Source organism: Ceratotherium simum, chromosome 6 (genome assembly GCF_057802395.1).
Source record: "Ceratotherium simum simum isolate JZ-2026a chromosome 6, ASM5780239v1, whole genome shotgun sequence".
NCBI classification, from domain to species: domain Eukaryota; kingdom Metazoa; phylum Chordata; class Mammalia; order Perissodactyla; family Rhinocerotidae; genus Ceratotherium; species Ceratotherium simum.
Window position 1 is genome coordinate 49,138,683 of NC_141905.1, and position 24,070 is coordinate 49,162,752.

At 36.1% G+C, this 24,070-nt stretch overlaps 1 protein-coding gene and 1 long non-coding RNA gene across 3 annotated transcripts in view; one reads left to right on the forward strand and one right to left on the reverse strand.

Moving 5' to 3' along the window:
- Positions 1-19,952, reverse strand: part of ATAD1 (ATPase family AAA domain containing 1) — a 51,224-nt gene extending 31,272 nt beyond the window's left edge. The window contains exons 1-4 of one of the 2 annotated variants that reach the window (XM_014795003.2): positions 19,852-19,952; positions 16,136-16,310; positions 5,508-5,606; positions 3,477-3,597 (exon numbers count right to left, since the gene is read on the reverse strand). In XM_014795003.2, coding sequence (XP_014650489.1) covers positions 3,477-3,597; positions 5,508-5,606; positions 16,136-16,297 — 382 coding nt within the window. In that variant the 5' untranslated portion in view covers positions 16,298-16,310; positions 19,852-19,952. Of the gene's footprint in view, positions 1-3,476; positions 3,598-5,507; positions 5,607-16,135; positions 16,311-19,143; positions 19,401-19,851 lie in introns of those variants that run through there. The other variant, XM_087432216.1, reaches the window with a different exon arrangement.
- Positions 19,953-20,038: 86 nt separating this feature from the next.
- Positions 20,039-23,742, forward strand: LOC147916858 (uncharacterized). Its single transcript, XR_015552493.1, has 2 exons — positions 20,039-20,443; positions 20,631-23,742. It is a non-coding gene; the product is annotated as an uncharacterized LOC147916858 (long non-coding RNA).
- Positions 23,743-24,070: the final 328 nt, after the last annotated feature.

Genomic DNA, 24,070 nt, shown 5'->3' on the forward strand with positions numbered 1-24,070 from the left:
ATTATTCTTAAGATTCAAAACTAACCCAAGTTTAACCATTTTAAACTAAACTTTTCTAAAGCTGATTTTAAAATTTAAATCCATAAGCTTTGCCAGTAAATGTCAATATTTTCAGGCAGTCTTTGCAATTTTTAATTAAGTTCATGTAAGTGCTAAAAATTTAGTTAAGTCAGTTATAATTTAAACCTTCTACTGACACTTTTCTTTTGGATTGCTCATGTGAACAATATAAAACAGTAGTTTAATGGCATTTAATTCAAATAAAGCTGAAAACATATGGGATGACTGCAGAAGCTTAGAATTAATTATTACATTTATCACTCTGAGCATATAATTTAACATGGAATGCAGATCTACTAGCAAACTTTTATATACAAATGACTTGAATCTCAGGATTTTTAGAACTACTGATGTAAAAGTCTTCATATTTTGTTGGCTTTGCAGTTATATCATCACTTCATAAACTTATGCAGTAATTTTACAATGTCATGTTTGTTTCAAAGTATTCATTTATTACTTTGAATATTTTATTCCTAATAGTTTAGTTTGGTACTTCTTACCAGAATTAAGTTTTTCCAATATTACTTATCAGGGATCATAATTAGTGTTATTAATTGAGCAGTTATTTACTAATGTCTAAAGATTCAACATGCAATGAAAGCCTTTGGATTTCACAATGTTCTGGAGGACAGAGCTGTGATAACATGCATATGAAGAGCAGTCACAGTTCATTTCTTGACCCAGGTGGTAGTTCCATTAGTGTCAGCTTTATAATTATTCATTCAACTGTTTTATCCCCATTTCTCCCCATGTTAAGTTTCACTAAGATCCATGTTGTCTCATTTGACGTGTTATCATGGGTCTAGCAATGTTATTTGAAAGCGGCACCTTTTCGATATCCTTTGTTGAAGTGAACTCCACAGTGTTAATACTTATGAAGGGTGGTGAATGAGTGGTTCTGCAAATGAATGTGGGGCATTTGGCTTTAATGATTAGTTTTGCAATCTTTTAACTAGTTTTTTGAGCTTAGTCTGATACTTTTATAACCATTTTCAACAAAATAAAAACGGTATTTCGCTTGTGCTTTGTAAAGGCTTAAAAATTCAAAGCCCTTTTTAAGATGAATGTTTTTGATAGGGGCATTACTTCATAAGTACTGCAGGCACATAAAAGATTTAAGATAAAGGTATCAGGACAAACAGATCCAAATTAGAGATAATCCTCATTAGTGACAAATATATTACCTTATTAATGACCAATTTTTCTTTCTTTCTTTTTTAGACTAGTTTATTGACTTTCAAGCTTTAATAAAAATTTTGTCCAAATGATGGAAAAATATCTGTAAAAATTAAATCTATTTAAATATAAAGCACTCAAGAGGGGGGAAATGTAGGCCTTCATGGCCTGAGAAAATCAATTTTTCAAAATATATTTTTCTTAGGTTATCTACATTTTTAAGAATGCACCAAAACATGGAATATGACGAAATTCACATAAAACTTATGTGCCAAAATGATTACCGAATTCAGAGTTTATAGAGGGAGCCATATAGTATTCAAATGGAATTTTTAACTATTTTAAATGTTTGGGGAAAAAAGGGTTACTTTTTTTTATACAACCATCAATATTTTATGGCATGTTCTTATAACCAATTAGCGGCATAATAGCTCCAAATTTATATTCTATGTGATCTTACTAGTTAAGTATGATCTCACATGCTGCATGGATAGTACATAACAAGTCATTCTCAAATTTTCTTTTTGTCATCTCTGAGGCAGTAATCTCTTTCAGCTTAGACAGCAATGAACTGTCCAGGGATAATATAAAACTGAAGTAAAGCAATGACTCTAACCCAGGTAACCTATTTCCAGTCCAAAAACGGAACAATTATGTTATTATGCAACTGATTTTATACTCTGCTTCTATACACTAATATCCAATTAATGTTGAAGGTCAAAATGATTTTTCAAACTTTTGTTCTTGGTAAAAAATTTTCCAAAAATGCAAAGCTGAAAAAGCTCAAATAGTAATAATCAGGAGATACTCATGTAACTTAAATTTAAAATACACATAGGAACCACCTCCAGTTTTGGATAATGCTTTCAAATAAGCAGATTTAGACATAACAGGTATCCTCTCATAATTCTGTATCTGCTATGCTAATCAGGGCTTTAAACCAAGTCCAACTGATGGGGTCACCCAATTACCTGGACTAAGACATTGCTGATGAGAAAATGAGCTTTCCCTAAAAGTATATAAAAAACATTTTACTTTCCTAAATTCACTAACATTGTGAAACCCAGTCATGAAATTCACAAAAGTTTTTTTTTGGTCAGACTACAAATAACCTGGAAGAGAACAGTAAAGAACTTAACTAAATAATCCAACTTTCACCTTGCTCTTTTGATCTGGGCTCAGATAAATTGCAATTTTCTTTGGGGGGGAAAAAAAATCAAAATAAACTAAATGCTTTTTGTTAGAAAGAAAAACCCACTTTGTTGTTTCAGAAAATAAAAAGAAATACATAATAAACAGTTTTGTTGTTTTAATTAATAAAAAGAACATGTCATTTTTGGCAATAATTGTCATCCTCTATCAGAAACAAAAATCATCTACTTTATAAAAATGTACAGGTATTGGCTTCAATTACCTTTGAAATATGAATTAATGCACTGATGATACTGCTGCAAAACTAGTAAGATTATAAGCAACCACAACTTATATATAGAACTATTCTGATACTTCCAAAAATCTAAAAATTTATTTCCACCAGATGGAAATAAATAAGCTACCCTACAGCATTTGTATCTGAAAGCCACGGTAACACCTGTATTTATTTGTCAATTATCATGTAAGCTCCATCTGAATCACCTTTAACAAGCCTTAAATATAATTAATATTTGAATGAACAAGAATAAAAGGATTATATTTAAGGATGCAGTCATAAGCACTCTCAATTCTTGTGTTCTAAGGCTTTCAAAGTGATTACAATCCAGGAATAGGAAGTTTCCCTTAAAAATAAGTAGTATTTAATTTCTAGTTCATTTGTAGTTCAATATTTCCTGCAAAAAAATCACTGCAATCTAAAAATAGTTAAGATTACTAAGAGGAAAAAAAATGACTAGAATTGTCAAACAACAAAAAGAAGTCTTATCTTGAAAACAAAAACCCCATATTGTTACTTTGGATTTTTCTTTTAACCTTGATTTCCCAAATTTCATTTAGTTGGAAGTAATAAAAACGAGTTTGAAATAAAAGGATTATTTTGACATGTAACTACAGGGAAAAAAATTTATCTAAATTTGAGAAGCTAAAGAATGAGCAATTATTTTAAAACTATTATTTATAAAACAGTTCACTGGATCTCAGCATTCTCTTGAAAATCAAGTTTCAAAAACATCAAATTCTATAATGGCAGAAAGTTTCAATGTTTTCTAGATTTTTAATGCGTTAGCAAATATAAACTTTTACCATACCTTTTGGAGGCTGCAAAAGCCTGGAATTTTCAAACAAATGCTTTTTTTTGATAGGTAAGATGACTGTGTCTTTCAGATCTGTAATGACATCATCTAAACCTGCTATATCACTCCAAGTAACCTGGAAAAAGAAAGGTCAACACAAATTTTACAACTAATGTATACTCACTGAAGTAAAAAAATCCCCCAAATGGCAAACCTTAATCAGATAATTATACATAATGAAAGATTAAAATGATATAATAACGTGAGTAAAGACTTTTCATAGCAATAAGGAAATTATTAAACTGTTATGAAACTGCAAAAAGGAATTTAATAGTCAACAACCTACTATTAAAAAAAAAAAAGTACTAGGCCCAGCACTCAAAATTCTGCAGGATTTAATAAGCTAAAGTCACTCCATTTAAGAGGGGGAAATACTCAGCCAAGAATACTGAGAACCAGCTACACAGATAATTCAGCGCTGGCTGATGGGGAAGAACTCACCAGGAGTGTGCCTAATTCATATACGATGCTGTCAAATAAAATAGTAACGAATTTTAGAATTAACGTCCATACACATCAAACTAGACTTCTGAATTTTATTAATCAAAAGTAAAACTGTGCCAAAACTTATGTCTTAACAAACAGTAAATAGGAGATACTACATGCTTTCAAAATACACACAGCTTGTGTATTTTAAAGCCTTGTGACTCAAGTTAAAAAAATTTTTTTTGGAAATAAACTAACTGAAAAAGATCTAAAAAAAATCCTCAACAATCTAGCTCTAATCTGGTAGAGTAAAATGGCTGGAGGTGGGGCCAGTCAGAAGTAATAGTTACAACAGATTTACTTTCTTTACCACTTAAAAAAAAAAAAGTGAAAAATCACAGCCAAATCTGAAAAAAATCATCACCTACTTTCACTGTAGCTATGACAAAAAACTGAGTGTTAGTACAGGCTTACTCAGGCATGAATATAGGTAGGGCCTCAAGAAAGCACCATTGTAAATTTATAAATCAAATTCAAATGGAGGATTAATTCTGGGAGGCATGTATGTCTCTGTGTACACAGATGTTAGACATTGCAGATTTTTATTTTCTAGATGTGGAGATATGGATATCATATTTCACTCTCTTCACTTATTTATACCTGTTGTTACAAAATATTCATATAGGATTTTAGAGTTTATAAATTACATTTCTCTGATCCTCAAAATAATCCTTTGAAGTAAGTACAGCAGGTATTACATTGTCCCTGGATTATACAGGAGGGAATTAGACTCAGAGAAAATAACTTGCATGAATGGAAAAACTGGGATTCAGAATCTGGTGGTGTTTACCATACCTTAATATAAAAATCTAGATTTAAACTCCAAGTCAAATATCCACATGACTTAAAAGAGTACATTTTATATGCCACAAAGGTAAATATCTAAAAGTATAAGATTAACTAAACAAATGTGCACAGAAAAAGCAAACATAGCAGGCCTGAGACTATATTATCCTTAGAAAGACCTGCTTACAAGGCTGGCCCTTGGCTGGAGTATGGGAACTTCAATTTTGGGAGAGTTCTCACCAGTCCCTTATAAAAACAGCTCACTGTGCCTAAACTGTGCAAACAATATGGTTTATGATGGATACCTGTTTTCCTCCTGGGAGTCTAGAATTTTGGTAGATGTTAGGAAGACAGAGTCTACAGGACCAGTCCCAATTAAAACCCTGGGCATTAAGTCTCTAACAAGTTTCCCTGATGGACAGCATTTTACACATGTTCCCATAACTCATTGCTGGAGGAATTAAGTGCATCCTGTGTGACTTTGCTAGAAGACTCTAGGAAGCTTGTATGTGATTTCCTCCAGACGTCATCTCATGTCCCTCCTCCTCTGCTGATTTTGCCTTGTATCCTTTTGCTGTAATAAATCATATTTGTGAGTACGACTATGCTGAATCCTGTGACTGTTCCTAGAGAATGATCACACCTGCTCGCGGTCTTCAGGACTCTTGACACAAAATGCTAGATTAAAAAAATCTTAAGATTAAAGATACATACATGCATGTTAAGAGGATCTACTAGATGAGCAGCAATACTCATTTCATATTCTGAAAGTTTCACATTTTTCACACCAATTTGCTTCATCAATTTTTCTGCCTAGAAAGAAAAAAAAGCAACCTCTTTTAGTTTGATATTTAGATACTAGGCCTTCAAAACAGGTATCTGTGAAGTCTAAAGAGGAACGGACATACAGAATTATCCAGGGATATTCTAGGCTCCTTGATCTCACCCTTCCCAATTGTAAGACTTTCTTAGGTAAAGAAAAGATTTGAGGGTCTACTCCACAGAAACCAGGGCAATCAGCTCTTGGGAAATGAGAAAATAGGGTACATGATTGTAGAGATATATATAGGGCCTCGAATTGCTCCAGTGAGACTCTAGGGTCCAACCTGAGTCCTCTTTCCTAGTAGGATCATCATGACAGGTGCAGGTGAAACTTCAAGATGAAAGACTGAGGAGTTAAGGATATCAAGAAATGGACAACTGGAGTTTCCTTCCTTAAATTAACAAAGTATCTGAAAACAGGTGCCTAACTTCCTTCAAATTACCCAGATATCTACAACGAGTGTCCATATCTATCTAATTTCAAATTGTTCTGAGATGCTGTCCTTTTTATTTAAAGTCAATTCCTGGGGCTAGACAACCAGAGATAACAAAAATAATTCTGAATTAAAAGTATACTTGCATATACTTTTAGAGCAGGGCAAAACTATCCTTAAACCTATGAGCTCCAGCAATGCAACAAAGCTTTTGATTAAAATAAAAATAATGATAATAATGGGGCTGGCCCCGTGGCGTAGTGGTTAAGCGCACGCGCTCTGCTGCTGGCGGCCCGAGTTCAGATCCTGGGCGCGCACTAAAGCACCACTTGTCAGGCCATGCTGTGGTGGCGTCCCACATAAAGTGGAGGAAGATCAGCATGGATGTTAGCTCAGGGCCAGTCTTCCTCAGCAAAAAAGAGGAGGATTGGCACGGATGTTAGCTCAGGGCTGATCTTCCTCACAAAAGAAAAAAAAAATAATGATAATAATGATAAACATTCACCGAGTATGCCAAATATTATGCCAAAATCCTGTAAATGAATCAACTCATTGAATCCTCAAAGTGATCCTGTGAGGTAGATACAATTCTTCCCCATTACAGAAAAAGAAACTGAAGCTCAGCTCAGATTAAGTAATTTGCCTTAGGTTAAAAGTTAGCAAATGGAAGAGGCAACATACGAATCCAGGCAGCCCAACTCTAGAGCCCATACTCTAACCACTAAACAGATTACCTTGGTTTCCTCAATTATAAGATGGGAGTTTGTGACCACTAAACAGTCTTTAAAAATCTATAGGTAACATATCCAAATTTCAATTAAGTGAACATTTTGAGAAATGACAGTGTTCTGGTAAATCATATTTACCTAAATTTTTGTTGTTACATTTTCCTAAAATACTTTTGATTATATAAGATCTTGCTGTGTGCCAGGGGTATCGCTGCTCTGAAACAAAATTTACATCACACAGCATTATAGTTATAGATTGGTTAGAGGATTAGGATAAATGTGTGTTGATCATATCCCAGTAATATAGCAGTTTTTTAAAAGTGCTATGAACCACATCATTTTTCCTAGTTACCCCCCGTAAAATTACCCAATCAATGGATAAAGTAGCCTTTTCTAGTTTCTTTTATCCCTTTCTTGTAAACATCTTCTCTTTCACTGACTTTAATATGTGTCAGCTATGAAAGGTATCCTATTTTAGTATCTATAATAACATTAAATTTACTCTTCTTTTTCATTATGCTTCTCTAAATGTGAAGCCATCCCACATGTGTTCTTTTTAGGCCATGCTCTGAAACAGTGGTTCTCAACCAGGGGTGATTTTGCTTCCCAGGGGACATGTGGCAATGTCTGCAAATACTTTTGGTTGTCACAACTTGGGTGGTGGGGAGGCTGCTACTGGTATCTCGTCAGCAGAGACAGGGACGCTGCTAAATGTTCTAGAAGGCACAGGACAGCCTGCCCCCTACCGTCCCCACTCCCAAATTATCTGGCCCAAAATAAACAGTTTGGAGTTGAGAAATCCTGCTTTACTCTCCATTAACTAGTTGCCCTTAAAATTTCAGGCCACAATGGCCTCCTGCTTTAAATAATAACAATCTTTATTTATACCTGGGATTTCCTAAATAAAAATTATCGGGGCTGCCCCAGTGGCAGAGCGGTTAAGTGCATGCGTTACGCTTCAGCGGCCCACAGTTCACTGGTTCGGATCCTGGGCATGGACCTACTCACCACTCATCAAGCCCTGCTGAGGCGGTGTCTCACATAGAAGAACTAGAAGGACCTACAATTAGGATATACAACTATGTACTGGGGCTTTGGGGAGGAAAAAAAGAAAAAGAGGAGGATTGGCAACAGACGTTAGCTCAGGGCCAATCTTCCTCAAAAAAAAAAAAATATATATATCAACTATGCTGTTTACTTTATAGAGACAGAAAACACTATAGTCAAGTTTACTTAGAATCGATTTCCCCACAACAGCAGTCCCATTTAACAACGTCTTTAGGTTGCATTAACACCACTGACAGAAAAGAAATGAACATCTATTGAGCACCTGCCACATGCCTGGCACTGTGCTGGGTAGTTTATAGTTAACCCTTAAAACCATCCTAAGAAGTAGTTATTATTCTTCTCATTTTTCAGATGAGGAACTCAAGGGTCAGAGAAGTTAAAAGAACTTCCAAGATTACATAGCTAGGAATTGGCATTACCCGAGTTTACCAAGACTACAGCATAATGATAGGACAAAAAATAGGAAGACATTAAGTTAAATAACTAAATTCACAGTATATGACCTTCATACATATGAAGAATTCTCAGTAGTAAATCTTTCCTGGCCTTTGAGAACTAAACTACAATCTCAGGAATATTATATAGTCTAATTAATAGGCTAAACAAAATATTGTATTTAAAAATGCCCAGTACAGGTCAAGCATTAAGTTATTTATCCCGTACTTGAAGCTCTTCGAGTATACCTAGATATTCCCTGTTTTTCTACATCCCAATTAAGCCAACCCACCTTTTCATCACAGACATACCTATCAAAACTCTTCTATTACATCTAAATATGATCCAAGCATCAGCATGTGCCCAGAAAATCCCTGTCCCTGTATAACACTCTGCTGAAACCATCCTCTCTCTCATTACCAATTAAATGTCCCACATTTCACCAGGCTGGAAGTTTTCCTGGCTTCAGGCTAGAAATTATTTATAAATATCCTGTTTAATCTAAACATAAGACTACTTCTAGGTTACTGTTGCTGATTTGAATACACCTGTCATCCTTAACCTTTCATCTCAAAACTGCACTGCTTTAAAACTCACATGAAGCTCACTGATTATCTGTTAACCTCAAAATGTTACCTAAGCTTTTATATTCAGTGCTCTTCCTTTGTGACCACAGAAGTCATACTTTCCTCCTTTCCCACATTCACATGTGTTCTTTGCCCTCAGTGTGTACTCTAATTCCTTAATTCCTTTCTATACTCCAACTAAATTATCCCCCATCTGGCAATATTTGACTTCCTAAATGGCCTGGATGATGGGTCATTATTTCAACAACGTCTTCTGTAGAACTTTAGAACTCCTTACACTTCTTGTTAAACCAGTAAGCCCTATCCTCTATGCTGGTTCAGCACTACCATTCACATCTACCACTAAGTTGCTGAGAAATGCTCGAAAAGTTAATAAAAAGAAAACAACTGAGTTCCCAATAAGCTCATGCTTTCTTCAACTATGTCCTAATGTTCCATAATCCACAGTGATTTATCTCATTAAACACTGATCACATATTTACCTCAGCAGGCCCCAAACGTCCTCCACTCCCATTGGCATTTAGTTATAATCTCTCCCCTTCATTGATAATAAACAATTAACCCTATTTTAAAAAGTTCCTGTAACTACTGATGTCAACCCCTCCTGGTTCCTCTGGGACCTACCTCCATCCTCTTTGGCAGCAACTCTCCACCTCCTCCTTCTCTGCTAGTCTTTTCCCTTTTCTTCTTTACCTTTCCCCCAGAAAACTCTGGAATGGCCATGTTCTTTTACTCCAAATCACACTGGCGATCCCCAATGAATGGAAATAGCTATCTCCAAGATTAATGATTTCACTAAACTCACTGATGGCTTTCCTCGATCACATACCTCATGACCTCCTTTTCTCCGAAATCATTCTATAACACAACATTTACAACCAAATCTCTTTTGCAACCTTCTTTTCCTTTGGTTTTGGTGACTTTACACAAGTGATTTTTCCAGATAATCAGAGAGAATTTGAGGAGGGGCTTTTTAAATTATATTCAACATCCCACCAACTTCCCCAAATTCTGATATTTCAGATGTATGCCTTCCAGATGAAAATCACCGATACCGTGAACCACTATTACAGTCTGCAGTGTTTTGTATACTTCACGTGTGTTGGGGTGGTAAAGACTGGTACCAATACCTTACATTATTCTGGTTATATTCCTACTCCTCCGGCCATTTTTTTACGTGCTTTTATTAAAATTGGGTAGATAAAAAGGATATCTTTAAAATATACAGATGTGGTATAAAGAACCATAGAGGAGGTGCTCAATAAATACTTGTAATATGAATAAATTTAAGTCTTTAATCCATGGAAGAGATTATTGTGTATGGTATCAAGTAGAAACCAAATTTTATTCCCTCCCATTTAGAACCAATTGTCTAAGTATCATCTATTGAAAAGTCTATCCTTTCTCCAATAATCTACAAGGCAAAGTCAGTTCTGCCATACATCAAGTTTCCATATTATGTGTAGGTCTGTTTCTGAACTCTATTCTGCTAAATTTGCCAATCCATCCCCATGCCAATAGTACACTGCTTTAATAACTGTAGCTTTATCATAAGTCTTGATATAAATTAAGGCAAATCCTGTCTCCCCCAATACACACACATCTTGTTTTTCAGGAGTGTCTAGCCTATTCATAAACTCGTATTCTTCCATATAAATTTTAGAAAAAAATACAACAAACAAAAAAAGGCTTGCTGGTATTTTTTTTTTTTTTCCCTGAAGAAGATTGTCCGAGCTAACATTTGTGCCCACCTTCCTCTATTTTGTATGTGGATCGCCGCCACAGCATGGCCGCTGAGGAGTGGTACAGGTCTGTGCTCAGGGAGTGAACCTAGGCTACCAAAGCGGAGTGCATGGAACTTAACCACTAGGCCACAGAGTCGGCCCCAATAGTATCTTTTTAAAATTGCATTTTCTAACTGTGGTGGGTATAGAGAAATACAGTTGATTTTTATATATTGATTTTGTATTCAGCAGCACTTAAACTCTTATTAACCCTGATAGTTTATCTGTAGACTTTCTTATAGATGATCTATGTAGATTATCACATTATCTATGAACAATGTTTAGTTTCTTCTTTTCCAATCCTTCTACCTCTTAGCTTTTTTCTTGACGTATGCATTGGCTAATAATCCATAAAATGTTAAAAGAAGCAATGACAACAGGCTCCTCTGACTTGCTCCTAATCATAAATGAAATGTTTCAATTTTTTACCATGAAGTATGTTTCCTGTAGTAAATTCATTTTATCAGGTTAAAGATATTATCTTCTACCCCTATTTTACTAAGAGCTCTTATAAAAATCAAGAATGAATGTTTAATTTTAACAAAGATTTTTTCTACATTTATTGAGATAATTACAGTTTTGTCCTTTAACCTGTTAATATAGAACATTATATTGATTTTTTTTTCCCCTCAAATGAAGCCGACCTTTAATTCCTGGGATAAATCTAACCAGTCATAATATATTATTTTTTTGTACACTGCTGGATTCAGTTTGCTAATATTTTTTTTAAGATTTTTACATTCATTTACACATGAGATAAGTTACAGCCCATTATAAATTTTGGAATCGTTGTTATGCTACCCTCATAAAATGGTTTGGTGAGTGTTCCCTCTTTCTCTACACTCTGAAGGAGTTTGTATAAAATTGTTATTAATTTGTTCCTTAAATGTTGCTAGAATTTGCCAGTAAAATTCTATGGGCCTAAAATTTTCTTTATGGAAATATATTTCCAATATTAATTTATTTCATAGTTATGGGACTAATTATTCATGTATTCTAATTCTTATATCAGTTACAGTAATTCATATTTTTCTAAGAGTTTGTCCATATCATCTAGGTTTTCAAATTTATTGACACAGTTATTAATTGTCCTTATTTTTAATGTCTTCTTTATCATTCCTGGTAATATTTATTGGTAGCTTCATTTTTTTCTTGATTGGTTTTACAAAAGTGTCAATTTTATTAGCCTTTTCAAATAACCAACTTTTGGTTTTACTGATTTTCTCTATTGTGCACTCATTCTCTATATTTCTATTCTCTATTGTATATTGTTTTCTATTAATTTATCTTATCTTTATTATTTCTATTCTTTCATTATCTATGGGTTTATTATTAAAAATCTTTCATCCAGCTTAAGTTGGATATTTACTTTATTAATTTTCTACCTTCTTTTCTAATATAAATACTTGAGGCTATAAATTTCTCTCAAAATACTACCTAATATTTTAACTCAATCATAAATATTTTCTAATTTATATTTTTTTTTTTACCTAGGAGTTCTTTAGAAATGTTTCCCACTTTCCAAACTTGTTAGATATTTCTAATGATCTTACTGTACTGCACTGTAGCCAGGGAATGTAATAAGTATGTTATCAGTGCTGTGAAACTTGAGATTTTGCTTTATATCTAGCATTTGATTCAATTTCACAAATCTTACATGTGTGCTTGAGATATGTACTCTGCATTTGTTTTGGGTACAATATACTGTACATGGCCACTAGATACAGTTTGTTATATGTTTAAATCTTCCACATCCTTACCGATTTGTAAGAAATGTTTCATCTATCAATTATTGAAAGAAATGTTAAAAACCTCCTACCATGATGATGGATATGTTATTTCTCTCTGTAGTTCTATCAATTTTTTGCTTTATATATTTTTGAGGCTACATTAATAGATGCACATAAATGTTATATTTCTTGGTGAATTAAATCTTTAATCATTCTGTAGTGAACTTCATTTTCTCTAATAATATGTTTGCCTTAAAGTTTACTTTTGTTCAAACAGCTTTCTCTTTGTATTTGTGTTGTATATGCATTTACCATCCTTTTATTTTCAACCTTTCTGTATCTACACTTTATAAATGTCACCTCAACTAGTATGGCTTAAATTTCTCTTTTAAACCATTCTTACATCTTTGTCTTCAGCTGAAATACTTACAAAGGGGTCAAAGATTTACGGAAGTATAGTCTCTGAGACTCTCTATTTTGGATTGGTCCTGTGCTTTGTATCCTAAGCTCCTCTGGGTCATATAAACAGAAGCTCAAACTCAGTAGGTCCAGCAAATTCCCCCAATGTGAAAGCTGGCCATTAAGCTCATCTTACCTTTCTGAATTTTTGCCTTAAGTTTTTAATCTGAATTTCTTACTAGCTCATGAATGCCTTTAAGAAGATTTGAAAAAATATTTTATCTAGATTGTTTAATTGTTTTCAGCAGGAAGGTCATTCCAGGTACCTAATTACCCATACTGACCTACTCATTCTCCACTGGCTTCACATCATCTTCCCATTCCCTAAATGAAGGCTTACTCTTCAGCCTACTATTTATGATGTTTTATAACATCTCCTTTAGAGACCTCATCACTCTCAATACGATCCATCTATCACAGTGACAATTACATAAGAAGCTCTTAACAAACATTTGAATATATAAATCTTGATGGTTGTAGGAGGAAAGTGGAGGAGTGGTTTGGAGAAAACTCCACAAATGATACATATCTACACAGGAATAACGCTGGGGCCTACCCCATCCCAGTGAGACTCACAGCTCAAAATGAGTCTTGAGTCTAACTACATGTGAACATCTGATAAGGAACCTCTAAAGATTGACCTTTTTTCTGAGATTTAGATCCACAATTTCAACTGCTAGATAAACATTTTCCTCTGAATTCCTACCACCAACACAAATTCAATATGCCCAAATCAAATGTCATCTTTCCCATAAACCTGCCCTATCTACCAGTTTCTAAACCCCTATAAAAGACACTACGAGGGGCCAGCCCAGAGGCATAGTGGTTAAGTTTGCACGCTCCACTTAAGCAGCCCAGGGTTCGCCGCTTTGGATCCCAGGCGCAGATCAACTCACCGCTTGTCAAGCCATGCTGTGGTGGCGTCCCATATAAAGTAGAGGAAGATGGGCATGGATGTTAGCCCAGGGCCAATCTTCCTCAGCAAAAAAGAGGAGGATTGGCAACGGATGTTAGCTCAGGGCTGATCTTCCTCACACACACACACACACACAAAAGGCACTGTGAGTCTTTGAGGACTCCTGACAAATCTTGGATTCATCTTAAGATGTCCTTTTTCTTTTCCCATTTCATCACAAAGTCCTCCAGCATTCATTCTTATCAGTCTATTTCACTCATTCCATTCCTTTTGCTACCCCCTTATTCTAGGTCTTTGCCAGGACAACTGCAGTCTATAAAGAACAGATCTTGGTTCCAGTCTCCCTGACTCCAATTCCTGCTATATACTACTCTAAGGTGAATTATCCTTAAAACACTGCTTTGCATAGCATCCACCTACTCAAAAATCTTTAATGGTTTACCACTCCCTATATAGAAGATCAACTGGCCAATAGCATATTTCAACAGTTGGCCAGGGAAGCAAGGAAGGAAAAGAGGAAGAATAACAGAGAAGCTATAGCCCCTGGCCAAGCAAAAAGCATGCTTCCTTCTCAGTTGATGATGGACATTTCAAATGCTGTGGCATTTATTAGCCTCTATCCACCCAATGAAACATTACAAGGACTGAGTAAGGAAAAAGAAGTTAGCTTTGTTCTTTGACTTTATACTCTGGGTCCTTTATCATTTAGTCCTTTATCTCTCCCTCCAAGTTCTACTAGTTAGTTGCATAAACCCTCTACTCCAACACGACTAGTCTATTTACTGTTCCTTTAACAGGTCTTATTATTCCTATGCCCATTATGACTCTGTTTATGATTTTCTTTCTACTTAAAATTGCCCTTGCCTTTTCTAGAGGCCAAGCTCCTTCATGAAGCCATCCTCAACTGCCTCAATCATTGGTGAATACTTCCTCTAAATGCCACAGTTTCTGTCTATACCACTCTTTAGGCACTTAGGATATGCTACTTACTATCATAATTTATATTATCATGGACAAGTCTTCTCTCCCTACCATGGGCACTATGAGAACACACGTGGTGTCTAATACTTCATGTATCTGATATTTAGAACAATACTATACATATCATTTTCAATAAAGTCTTAATGACAACAATCCACTCAAATATTACTGAAATATCTATATTTGGCTTTCTACATGTCTTCTGCACGTAAGTGTTCCAGAGCTCTTAGAAGCCAAGAAAATAAATGACAAAATTCCCCGTTTAAAAGTCACATCTCTGCTTTTACAAGTTCTGAAAATATGACTTATTAATATTTTGACCTCAGACATGGACTGACTTCCACGATTCAGGTGGGGTAAAAAAGCTGCACTTAGGGTTGACACATGGGTATACTCAAATTAATTAAAAAAAAAAACCAAACTGGTCATACTTCCTAGAGTTATGAACTGACTAACATGGTGATATAACTAGACCCCGAGTCAACTATTTTACAATAAAATTCAGGGAACAAACTCACGACTCCAAATTGCTTTTCAGATATATACAGTAAGCAGTATTTATGAAACTGTGGTTTTCACTGACTTAAGAGCTGTGCACAGCACTGTAAAGCAGTCATTTATTTACATCTCAGTTTCCCACACTAGCCTACAGCATTTTGAAAGAGCAAAATTTATTCATCTTTCAACTTTGGCACTAAGCATTTGTTATGAACTCAATAAATGTTTACTGAATGCATCAATGTCACAACTCACTGAAGAAATCTAAAAATCCATGAATATGAACATCTTGTCCTCAAACAGCAAGAAAAATTTGAAGGACTCCTAGAAGCTTATATTTTTTGAGGAAGAATAAAAACCAAAACAAACATATCATCGTAATAAGGAAATGACCATAACAGGCAGTAGCTGAAAAAATAAAAACTAAAACTTATATTAACAATAACATCCTTTAGCAATTCTTTAATTAGAAATTAGTGTACTTTGCAAGTCTAAGACTGACAGATTGTCAGTATTATCCACATTTCAAACGTCATACAAAGCAAAATGTATACCATTACTAATGATACATTTTTTTGTTTATAGTCTGTTGAAAAATTTTACTTAGATTCCTTCATTTATAAGCTGACAAAAATATTCTAATGAAGATGTTTACAACAAAATACTATAAAGTTTTTATTCTTCATCAATTTTTCTTCTGATAAGATGCTTACATAGTCAAAAAGGATTTGAGAAACAAATACTTCTTTAGGAATAATGAAATTAAATATGACATAAAAATACATTTTCATGTGGGTCTCACAGAACTTCTCATAATTTATAACTCTACTATATCCTTAGTTTTATAGAAAAATATTTGCTAGCTGGAAGAAAAATGATCCTCAAACATTTTAATCATACCTGTTTCTGGGCTTCTACTTTTTGCTTTCTGGTTGGATCAATTGCATCTACCATCCATTTGATTGTAAAGTATGTTACTGCACCAAATATTGTCAAACGAAAAATTAAACCAACAACTTCATTCCGACTCAAGGGACGAGAAAAGGCTTCAGCATGCACCATCTTGATGGTTAACCTTAAAAAAACAAACAGAAATGTCACTAGGTAATAACTAGATTCACTAAAACTGTGAGACTGATAAGTAGCTTAAACTAAGCAAGAAAAACTAACTTCTAATAAAATTCAACATGACCTACCTTAAAAAATTTTAAGAAGAAATAGATTTTTAAATGTTAAGTAAACAAACACTTCTTAAGCTTCCTTTGGAAACTGAAGAAACAGATCAGAAACTGTTTATTTATTAGAATTTTTAATGAACTTTCCTAAAAGCTCATGTAATTTAAGTAAAGAATAATTCTATTTGAAAAATGCAGTAAACATCTTAAGGTATTTACTCTTTTAAACAGTTTTTAAGTAACTATTTCAGAGAATCTAGAAAAATAATGACAATAACAATAATCCAACTGAAGAAAGGCAGCCCAACAATAAATACTCAGTATAATGTGATGGTAAGAATTTCTTCCATTAAGTGTAATGTATATCAGGTAATTTTTGAGTGAAATTCAAACTGTGAACTGAACTGCTTTTTCCTCATACTTACTTTTAAAGGTTTTCAAGCCCTGCTTAAATTTTAATATTCCATTTTCTCAATTAACAAGTGGCATTAAATTTTTTTTTTTACAACATGCTATCATTTCCAACAAAGCAGCTAAATACAAAGCAACAGAATCTTCAAAAATTTGTGAACCACAAGAACACAGCACTCACCCAAGATAAAGAAGAAAAGAGGAGGCCAAGTGCCTATTTTACATATATCTCTGAGCAGTTACACAGATCACAACTAAGGCTTATAGGAGGCATGCACACCCCTGTCAAAGGCAATGACTACCCAGAAGAATAAGCTTGTTGGGGATGATGTGAGCATTACATTTTGGAAGACAGGATCTCAGCTTCAAATAATGCCATTATATTCTCATAGCACAAAACTGTGCTGAGTCGTATGTGATACGAAGAAAAAGGAGAATATATATTTTTCACTCATGTGAAAATAAATAAATCAGAATTTGTACATATAGCTCAGTAACAGGTGAAAATTAGGTACTGCACAGATTAATACCTATGGTCCTTCCAGCTCTAAAATTATTGTTTCTCTTCTCACTACTACCACTCAAAGATCTTCTTCACTTCCCTCCCTCTGGAATAGCTCCAACAATTTTTTAATTCCTCTTGGGTATCTCCCCTCCATTTACTCCTCCCTAACAAAAAGGCCCCAAAGCTTTCCCTTTATTTCTAGGACTTCCAAGTATTGACTATCCTAATCCAGCATCAAAGAGTAATTTTTAAGCATTTTACTTCTCACCACTTCTCAATAGGAACTCTCAAAAGCTGGAGTCACTGGCATCTGAAATGCCACATGTATTTTCTCTCCAGCAAAGTCGCCTGGTACCCTGGATGGGCCGTTTCTCCTCATTCATCTACGATTAATCAAATTCTACCCAAACTTCAAAAACCAACTTTACGTGCTCCATGAAGGCTTTCAGATCATCTTAATCCTCCATATTATTCATTTGGCCCTATTATTGAACTTAGGTGATATCTATTCTACTCAACAAGAGTTTAAATCCTTATAAACAGGATTTATATCTTATCCATCTTTATAATTGTCACATACAAGACAGGCTATTCAATAATGATCTGTTCAACAAGTTGCAACTGCAGAAAAACTTCCCATTCAATCATTCCAGATTTGACTGCAGACTTTTGAACGATTTCCAAAAGAAAAGTCAAGGGTCCCATACTTCTCCATTGCTAGAAGCCATTCACTTCACAACAGTACATTATTTAATTTAAACTTAACAATTAAATAATTGAAAGTCTTCACTTCATTTCAGAAACTTTGGCCTAGGAACGTTAAGTGACTGAATTGATATAATAAAGCATTTGTTGACCATGTATATATAATATCTACTATATACTGGGTATACAATAACGGCTAAGATACAATTACTTTACTCAAGGAATGCACAGTCCAGTTATTATATTAATTATATTTTTAAAAATGTAGCTAGGGAGAAGTCACCTATTAAAATCTCTCCTCATGCAACAAATCAAAGTGTGCTTTCTTCCATCAGCATGAATTCCTGAAGATGGGTTAACAATATTCGATAGGAAGTGAAAAATTGACTTCTCTAGCCTTTATTCCAACAGTAAATGTGGAAATGCAGTTGGAATACGTGGTATCATTATGTGGCGATATTACTTATAGATGAAAATACACCAATAGGCAAAATAAGGGTCTTAGTAACTTAGTCTGTGAAAACTAGTGATATTTGAATAAAACGTTTTCATTGATTTAAAGTTTGAGTTAGTAGTGATAAAACTGCCATCTACTGGATGTTCACCGAACTACATGAACTAGGGCTGATACCTGTATATCCCAGTCAACATAATAATTTTTAATCCTATAAAAAATATCAAGACACAAAACCTCTGTTGACCATATATTTTCCTATATTTAAATTATTAACTGTAATACAGTACTCTAGACCTACGGCCACTTCTAAAACAGTAGTCCATCTTTTAAATTGACTTCAAAATCCTGAAATGAAGCTGAAACTTCTACCTGTAGACTGTAACTGTATACACTTTATTGCACACTCATCTATCATTCATTTGATACTGATATACCTGCAATGTAAGGCCGTTACAGTAACAATACCACTACAGCAGAATATACAATAAAAGCTGTACGTGCATACAATAGTAGGGAACGTATTTCAATCTTGTATGAACATTAGGATCAACAAAATGAATACACATACGTACATAAACATAGATGATGCTATGTACAACTAAGAAATATCGCAAAACACTGTAATTCAGAGTTATTTGTCAAGCAAACATGATACCTGATAGTTTCATTTTAAAGAGTTCTCCATTTCAGGATAGGAAACTTTGAAATCATACTACCCAATGAGCAATTTACTGACAGGTTAAGGACCGAGAGCAGAGTGTTCATACTATAGTATTTCTCTCCTAATTCACTGCAATGTTTTACAAAGTTTTTCTCAATCCCAAAGTCCCAGCTTCGCAGGCATCAAGGCCCTGTGAACACAGCCTATAACACGCCTGGCAACCTTCACATAAAGGACAGGTTATTATTAACATCACCATCCGTGCCCAGGACTGCACAAGCACCTCCGCTTTCGCGCTGGGCCGTAGGTAGCAGTGCCTGTTCGACAATTAGACCGGATTCAATACAGCCCCCTTCGCCTAGGACCAGTTCTGAGGTCGCCTGGGACGACCCAAACGCCCGCAGTGACCCTGCTGCCTACAGAGATTCCCTCGGAAATGGCATAACTTATGGGGGCAGGACTAACGGTGACCTAAGAGCCTAGGCAGGGCCGGAAGCCAAGGCGAGGCCCGGGACGCCCTTGGACGTTAATCCGCTGTATATCAAGGGCTGCGGGAAGCTGCGGGGCGGCACGGAGATGGGGAGTGGGAGGAAGGCGAGGTTACCTTTCCTGCTCGGCTTCCCAAATCCGAGCCGGTCCCTAGAAGAGCTCAGCGGAACCTGGCGCCCGTCCCACCAGGACCAGCATGAACCCGCAACTCACCTGGGGACAGAAACAGAGGCACCAGGAGCTCTTGGCCAGCCTCACACAGGAAGCAAACGGCGCCTGGAGAGAACGCTTCCGGAGGCGCCGCGGCCCGCCCCCTCGCATTGAGCGTGCGCGACCCGCGGCCGTCGGCGAGGAGAGGGAGCGTTTCCGGGTTTTAGATACGGTTGCGGGATTGCGGGGCAGCGAGGTTGCGCACCGGATCCGTAATGTACTGTCTGCTGGGCTGAGGCTCTCCGCGAAGCCGATGTGTCTGCCTGCGGCATTCGCCAGGGCTCTGGGTTGAGCTCCTGAATCTCAGAGATGGAACGGAGGAAGACCCCAATTAAGGCCCCATATAAAGTCCCTGCCCTGCTCGCGGGCCCCGGGCGCAACACTGACAAATCAGGGAGCCTTCCTGAGTGTGCAAAGAAATGCGCTGTCCCCCGCAAACAAGTTCCTTCCTGATTCTTGCTTGATCCTTACTCCCGCCCCTCACCCCTCAACCTCCGGTGCAAACCAGCATGCTGCTGTTCGTCTGTCCTTTAGCCAAAGCGCTGACGCGCATGGCCACCCTCCGCTCCTCGCCATCTGCCTTTCAGTTTCTAGGGTGAGCTCACCCTCCTCCCCCATCCCTGCGCTGACAAACACCTGGGGGTGGCGCCTGAAAATCCTTAAGCGAAACGAGTCTGCAGCCCACCCGAGCAGGCCCGGTAGTCAGGACAGAATAGGACATCTGGTAACAGGTTTTGCATTTCGGTGACTTCCCTTTTTCTTTTACCTCTTCCCCTTTCCAGAAAGAGAGACGTGACCCAAGAGGTCCCAAGAGAGCCAACCTGAAAGCCAGCGCCTCCTGAACACACAGACTGCCAGGGGGCGAGGTGACATTAGACACTGTCCCCAGATATAGGAAGCATCACTTCCTTCAGATAGAGGCGGTGAGACTATGAAGTAATGAGACTTCCTCTCCCTACCCTCCGTGGGAAGGCAGTTTGTGCCTTTCTGCTTTAGGCAGTCATCTTCGATGGCTGAAATTCTGCAGTCTGATGTTGAATGTACTGAATGCTACCGTTGTTAGAAGCTTGTGATACTGTGGTAAGGATAATAGCTACGGTTAATTGCATGTCTGCTAGGTGTCAGACGATGTGCTTCTATGTGCTTCATATTTATAATCTAAATTCCTCAAAAAACCGCCAAGTCTCTAAAATAGCTGTTTCCTTCGTTTTTATAGATGAGCACATTTTAAAGCCTGGAGAAACAAACTTTCCTAAGTTCATGTACTTAATAAGTGGCAAAATTTCATTGGATCCTAAATCAAATCAAACTCTACACTTTACATTTTTCTCTTTGAGATAGTAATTAAATACCAGTTAAATTTAAAAATCTACTTGATGGAGGTAAGACCATGAAATGACAAAAATCATAAGGCTTTAAAGGGTAAGGATGGGATGACAGGATTCGTGAATGTTTAAAAACTATGATTGGGTTTATTGACAATAATCAGAATGGAATTTAATAGTGTAAGTGGCTCATATTTTACATCCATGTCATTATGTACATGTCTACATTCATAATATAATTTTTTTAAAAATTGCTATGAAGCTAGGCTTGAGAATACTAGACTGATTATTTAGACAATGAGACAGCACTTTGAGAACAGGATGATTATGAGACCTTGATGATGTTTACAAAAAAACACAAGTCATGGGTGCTTAGCAGTGTTAGAAGACTCTCCACTGGGTCTCTGAGATTATCCTCAATCTGAGTCATTGCTTAGGATGCTCATGGGAACCTGCCTTGGCAGAGCTAAAAGGTAGAGGTTACTGAAGGAAAGAACTTTAGGTTTTGGGGCCCACACCTACCAATATGGAAAATGAGCTGAGGAATTGAAGATGGCAATGGATTTCCATCATTCACTGAGTGAAACTGGGTCAACTAAGAACCTGACCTGGCCTTGCTCTAAGGACAAAGGTGACCAACCTACCCAGTTTGTCTAACATTAAGGGGGTCTTTGGGACATAGGATTTTCAACGTTAAAACAGGGAAAGTCTCAGGCAAACTGTGAGGAGCTGGTCACCCTACTAGGGACATCCTAAATGATCTCTAGAATGAGGTGGAGCTCCCAATATGGTTGCATCTCGTCTCAATTCCTCTGCCTAATACCTGAGGTATGACTGCACAGGAAAGGAAATTATCAAATAAAGTAATCAAGACTGACCATAAAGAGTCTACATGCCCCCAAATAAATGTGGCTTGCTCATCCTTTTTCCAGTGGTTTGACTATAAACCAAGTACCTATACTTATACCTTTTGAACCTAATTTTCATTTAGCAAATCCTTAGGAAGCCTCCTATGTCTGGGCCCGAAGACATCAAATTACTGCCTTCCCACATACCATGCACATTCATTTCCAGCAATCACTAAATCAACTAGGTTCTTGCAGAATAGAGCAGAGTGAACATATGCTTTTCATCCCAGGATAGCTTTATATAATCCCTGGCAGCACAAAACGCCATGTTTGGCCCACAGTAGGGGCTCAATAAATAATTCATTATGTGTAATATTAATCAGGAAATTATGACATTATTTAAAGTAGACTTTCTGGGCCTTCCCTCTGTAATTGGTAGAATTGAGATATTAAAAATACTTGTTATATTTATTATAGAATTTTTTTTTAACCAATGCCTCATAAAACAGTTTATGGCGGTTCTCCCCACATGGAACTGAATTTTGTTTTGTTTTTGTTAGTTGGATGGGGGTATGGTTAGTTTGCTCTGCTGTCAAGGTCAATCAATGCACTGGACCCTGAAGGGGAAGAGATTCCTTAGATTAGGGGTTCTCAAATTTCATTGTGAGTCTGTTGTGTTGGACAACTTGGCAAAATACAGATTCCCAGGTCCCAGCCTTAGAGGCTCCCACTTAACAGCCCCAAGTTTTGGCCCAGGGATTCGCATTTTGAATGAGTGTCTGAGATGATTCGGATGTAGGTGGTTTGGGGCCACACTTTGAGAAACTCTGCCCCACTCAGTGATGATTTTAGATGTATTTTTGCAAAAGTCTCTACTGCCCCAGTCCAAAAAGCCTATCTGGTCAGCTGAACCATTAAGCCAGCTGGCATACATCAAGAAATCAAAGCAAGGAAGCCCCATGACGAGATTTAGAATAAAATCTGGAAGGAAAAACAAATCTGAAATCTTTGGATAAGTAAATACAATAAACCTGACCCTATTCATTGCTGGGTAGAAATGATTCACTTGACAGTGGTTTAGAAAGAGCAAAACTCCAACAAATAGATAAAATTATATAGCAGTAATTATGCTAGTATAATAGTCACTTGGTAACCTTGGTTCTTTTTAAAATATTTCATCAGAAAAGAATAACCTTAATTATTATTTTGACAAGTTAAATTAAATAAAGTTGTACCTGAAGCCATGAAAGCACTGAGAAAGACCAAGATTAAGTGCTTAAAGCTCCAATAGAAAGAATAAGATGGAACTAAGGCAAAAATAATGGAAAATTAAAGTTTCAACAGATTGGAAGAAGTGGAAAGATGAATTGAGAGTTCCATTCTATGAAAAGCACAGAGAGCTAAAAGACCCAACTGCAAAGTTCAGAGAACATATTGTAAATCTACTGTTCATGTTTATATGTTTTTAAATTTTACACATAATTTAAAATGAGTGTATATAAAAATGAGTGTATATGTAATTTTCTCATGTTATCAGAGTAGTACTAATCCACCATCTTCAATTGCTATGTAATCCTTTTTCTCAACCACTACTGCCAATTGTATATTTTTTACAGTTTATGCTATCAAACATTTTCTAGAACTTAGATATTTATTTTAAATCTGCACTATTTTGTTGTTTAGCTTTAATATAGTACTGAAAATATACTATTCAAGTGATACTATATGTGGAAAATCAGGATTGATTGACACAGAACTGCTTGGGAAGATGTCTAACACTATAGCCTCATTAGCAAAAGTTTTAAGGCATAGATGAAAGAGTAATCTCCCTAAGATCCATTTGGGACCTTCATAAATGCCCTTCCATGTGTTTTTTTTTAAATGAGAAAGGAGATGGGAGAGATAGGGTAAGAATAATAAAGATATGAATTCATCAGCCAAAATAGAAGAAACAGTCATTGAAACATTAATTCTCAATTCCTGTAACAGCAGATTGATAGATGAAGCATAAAACAAGGCCAGATGCTGTGGTTTTCAGGATGCACTTGG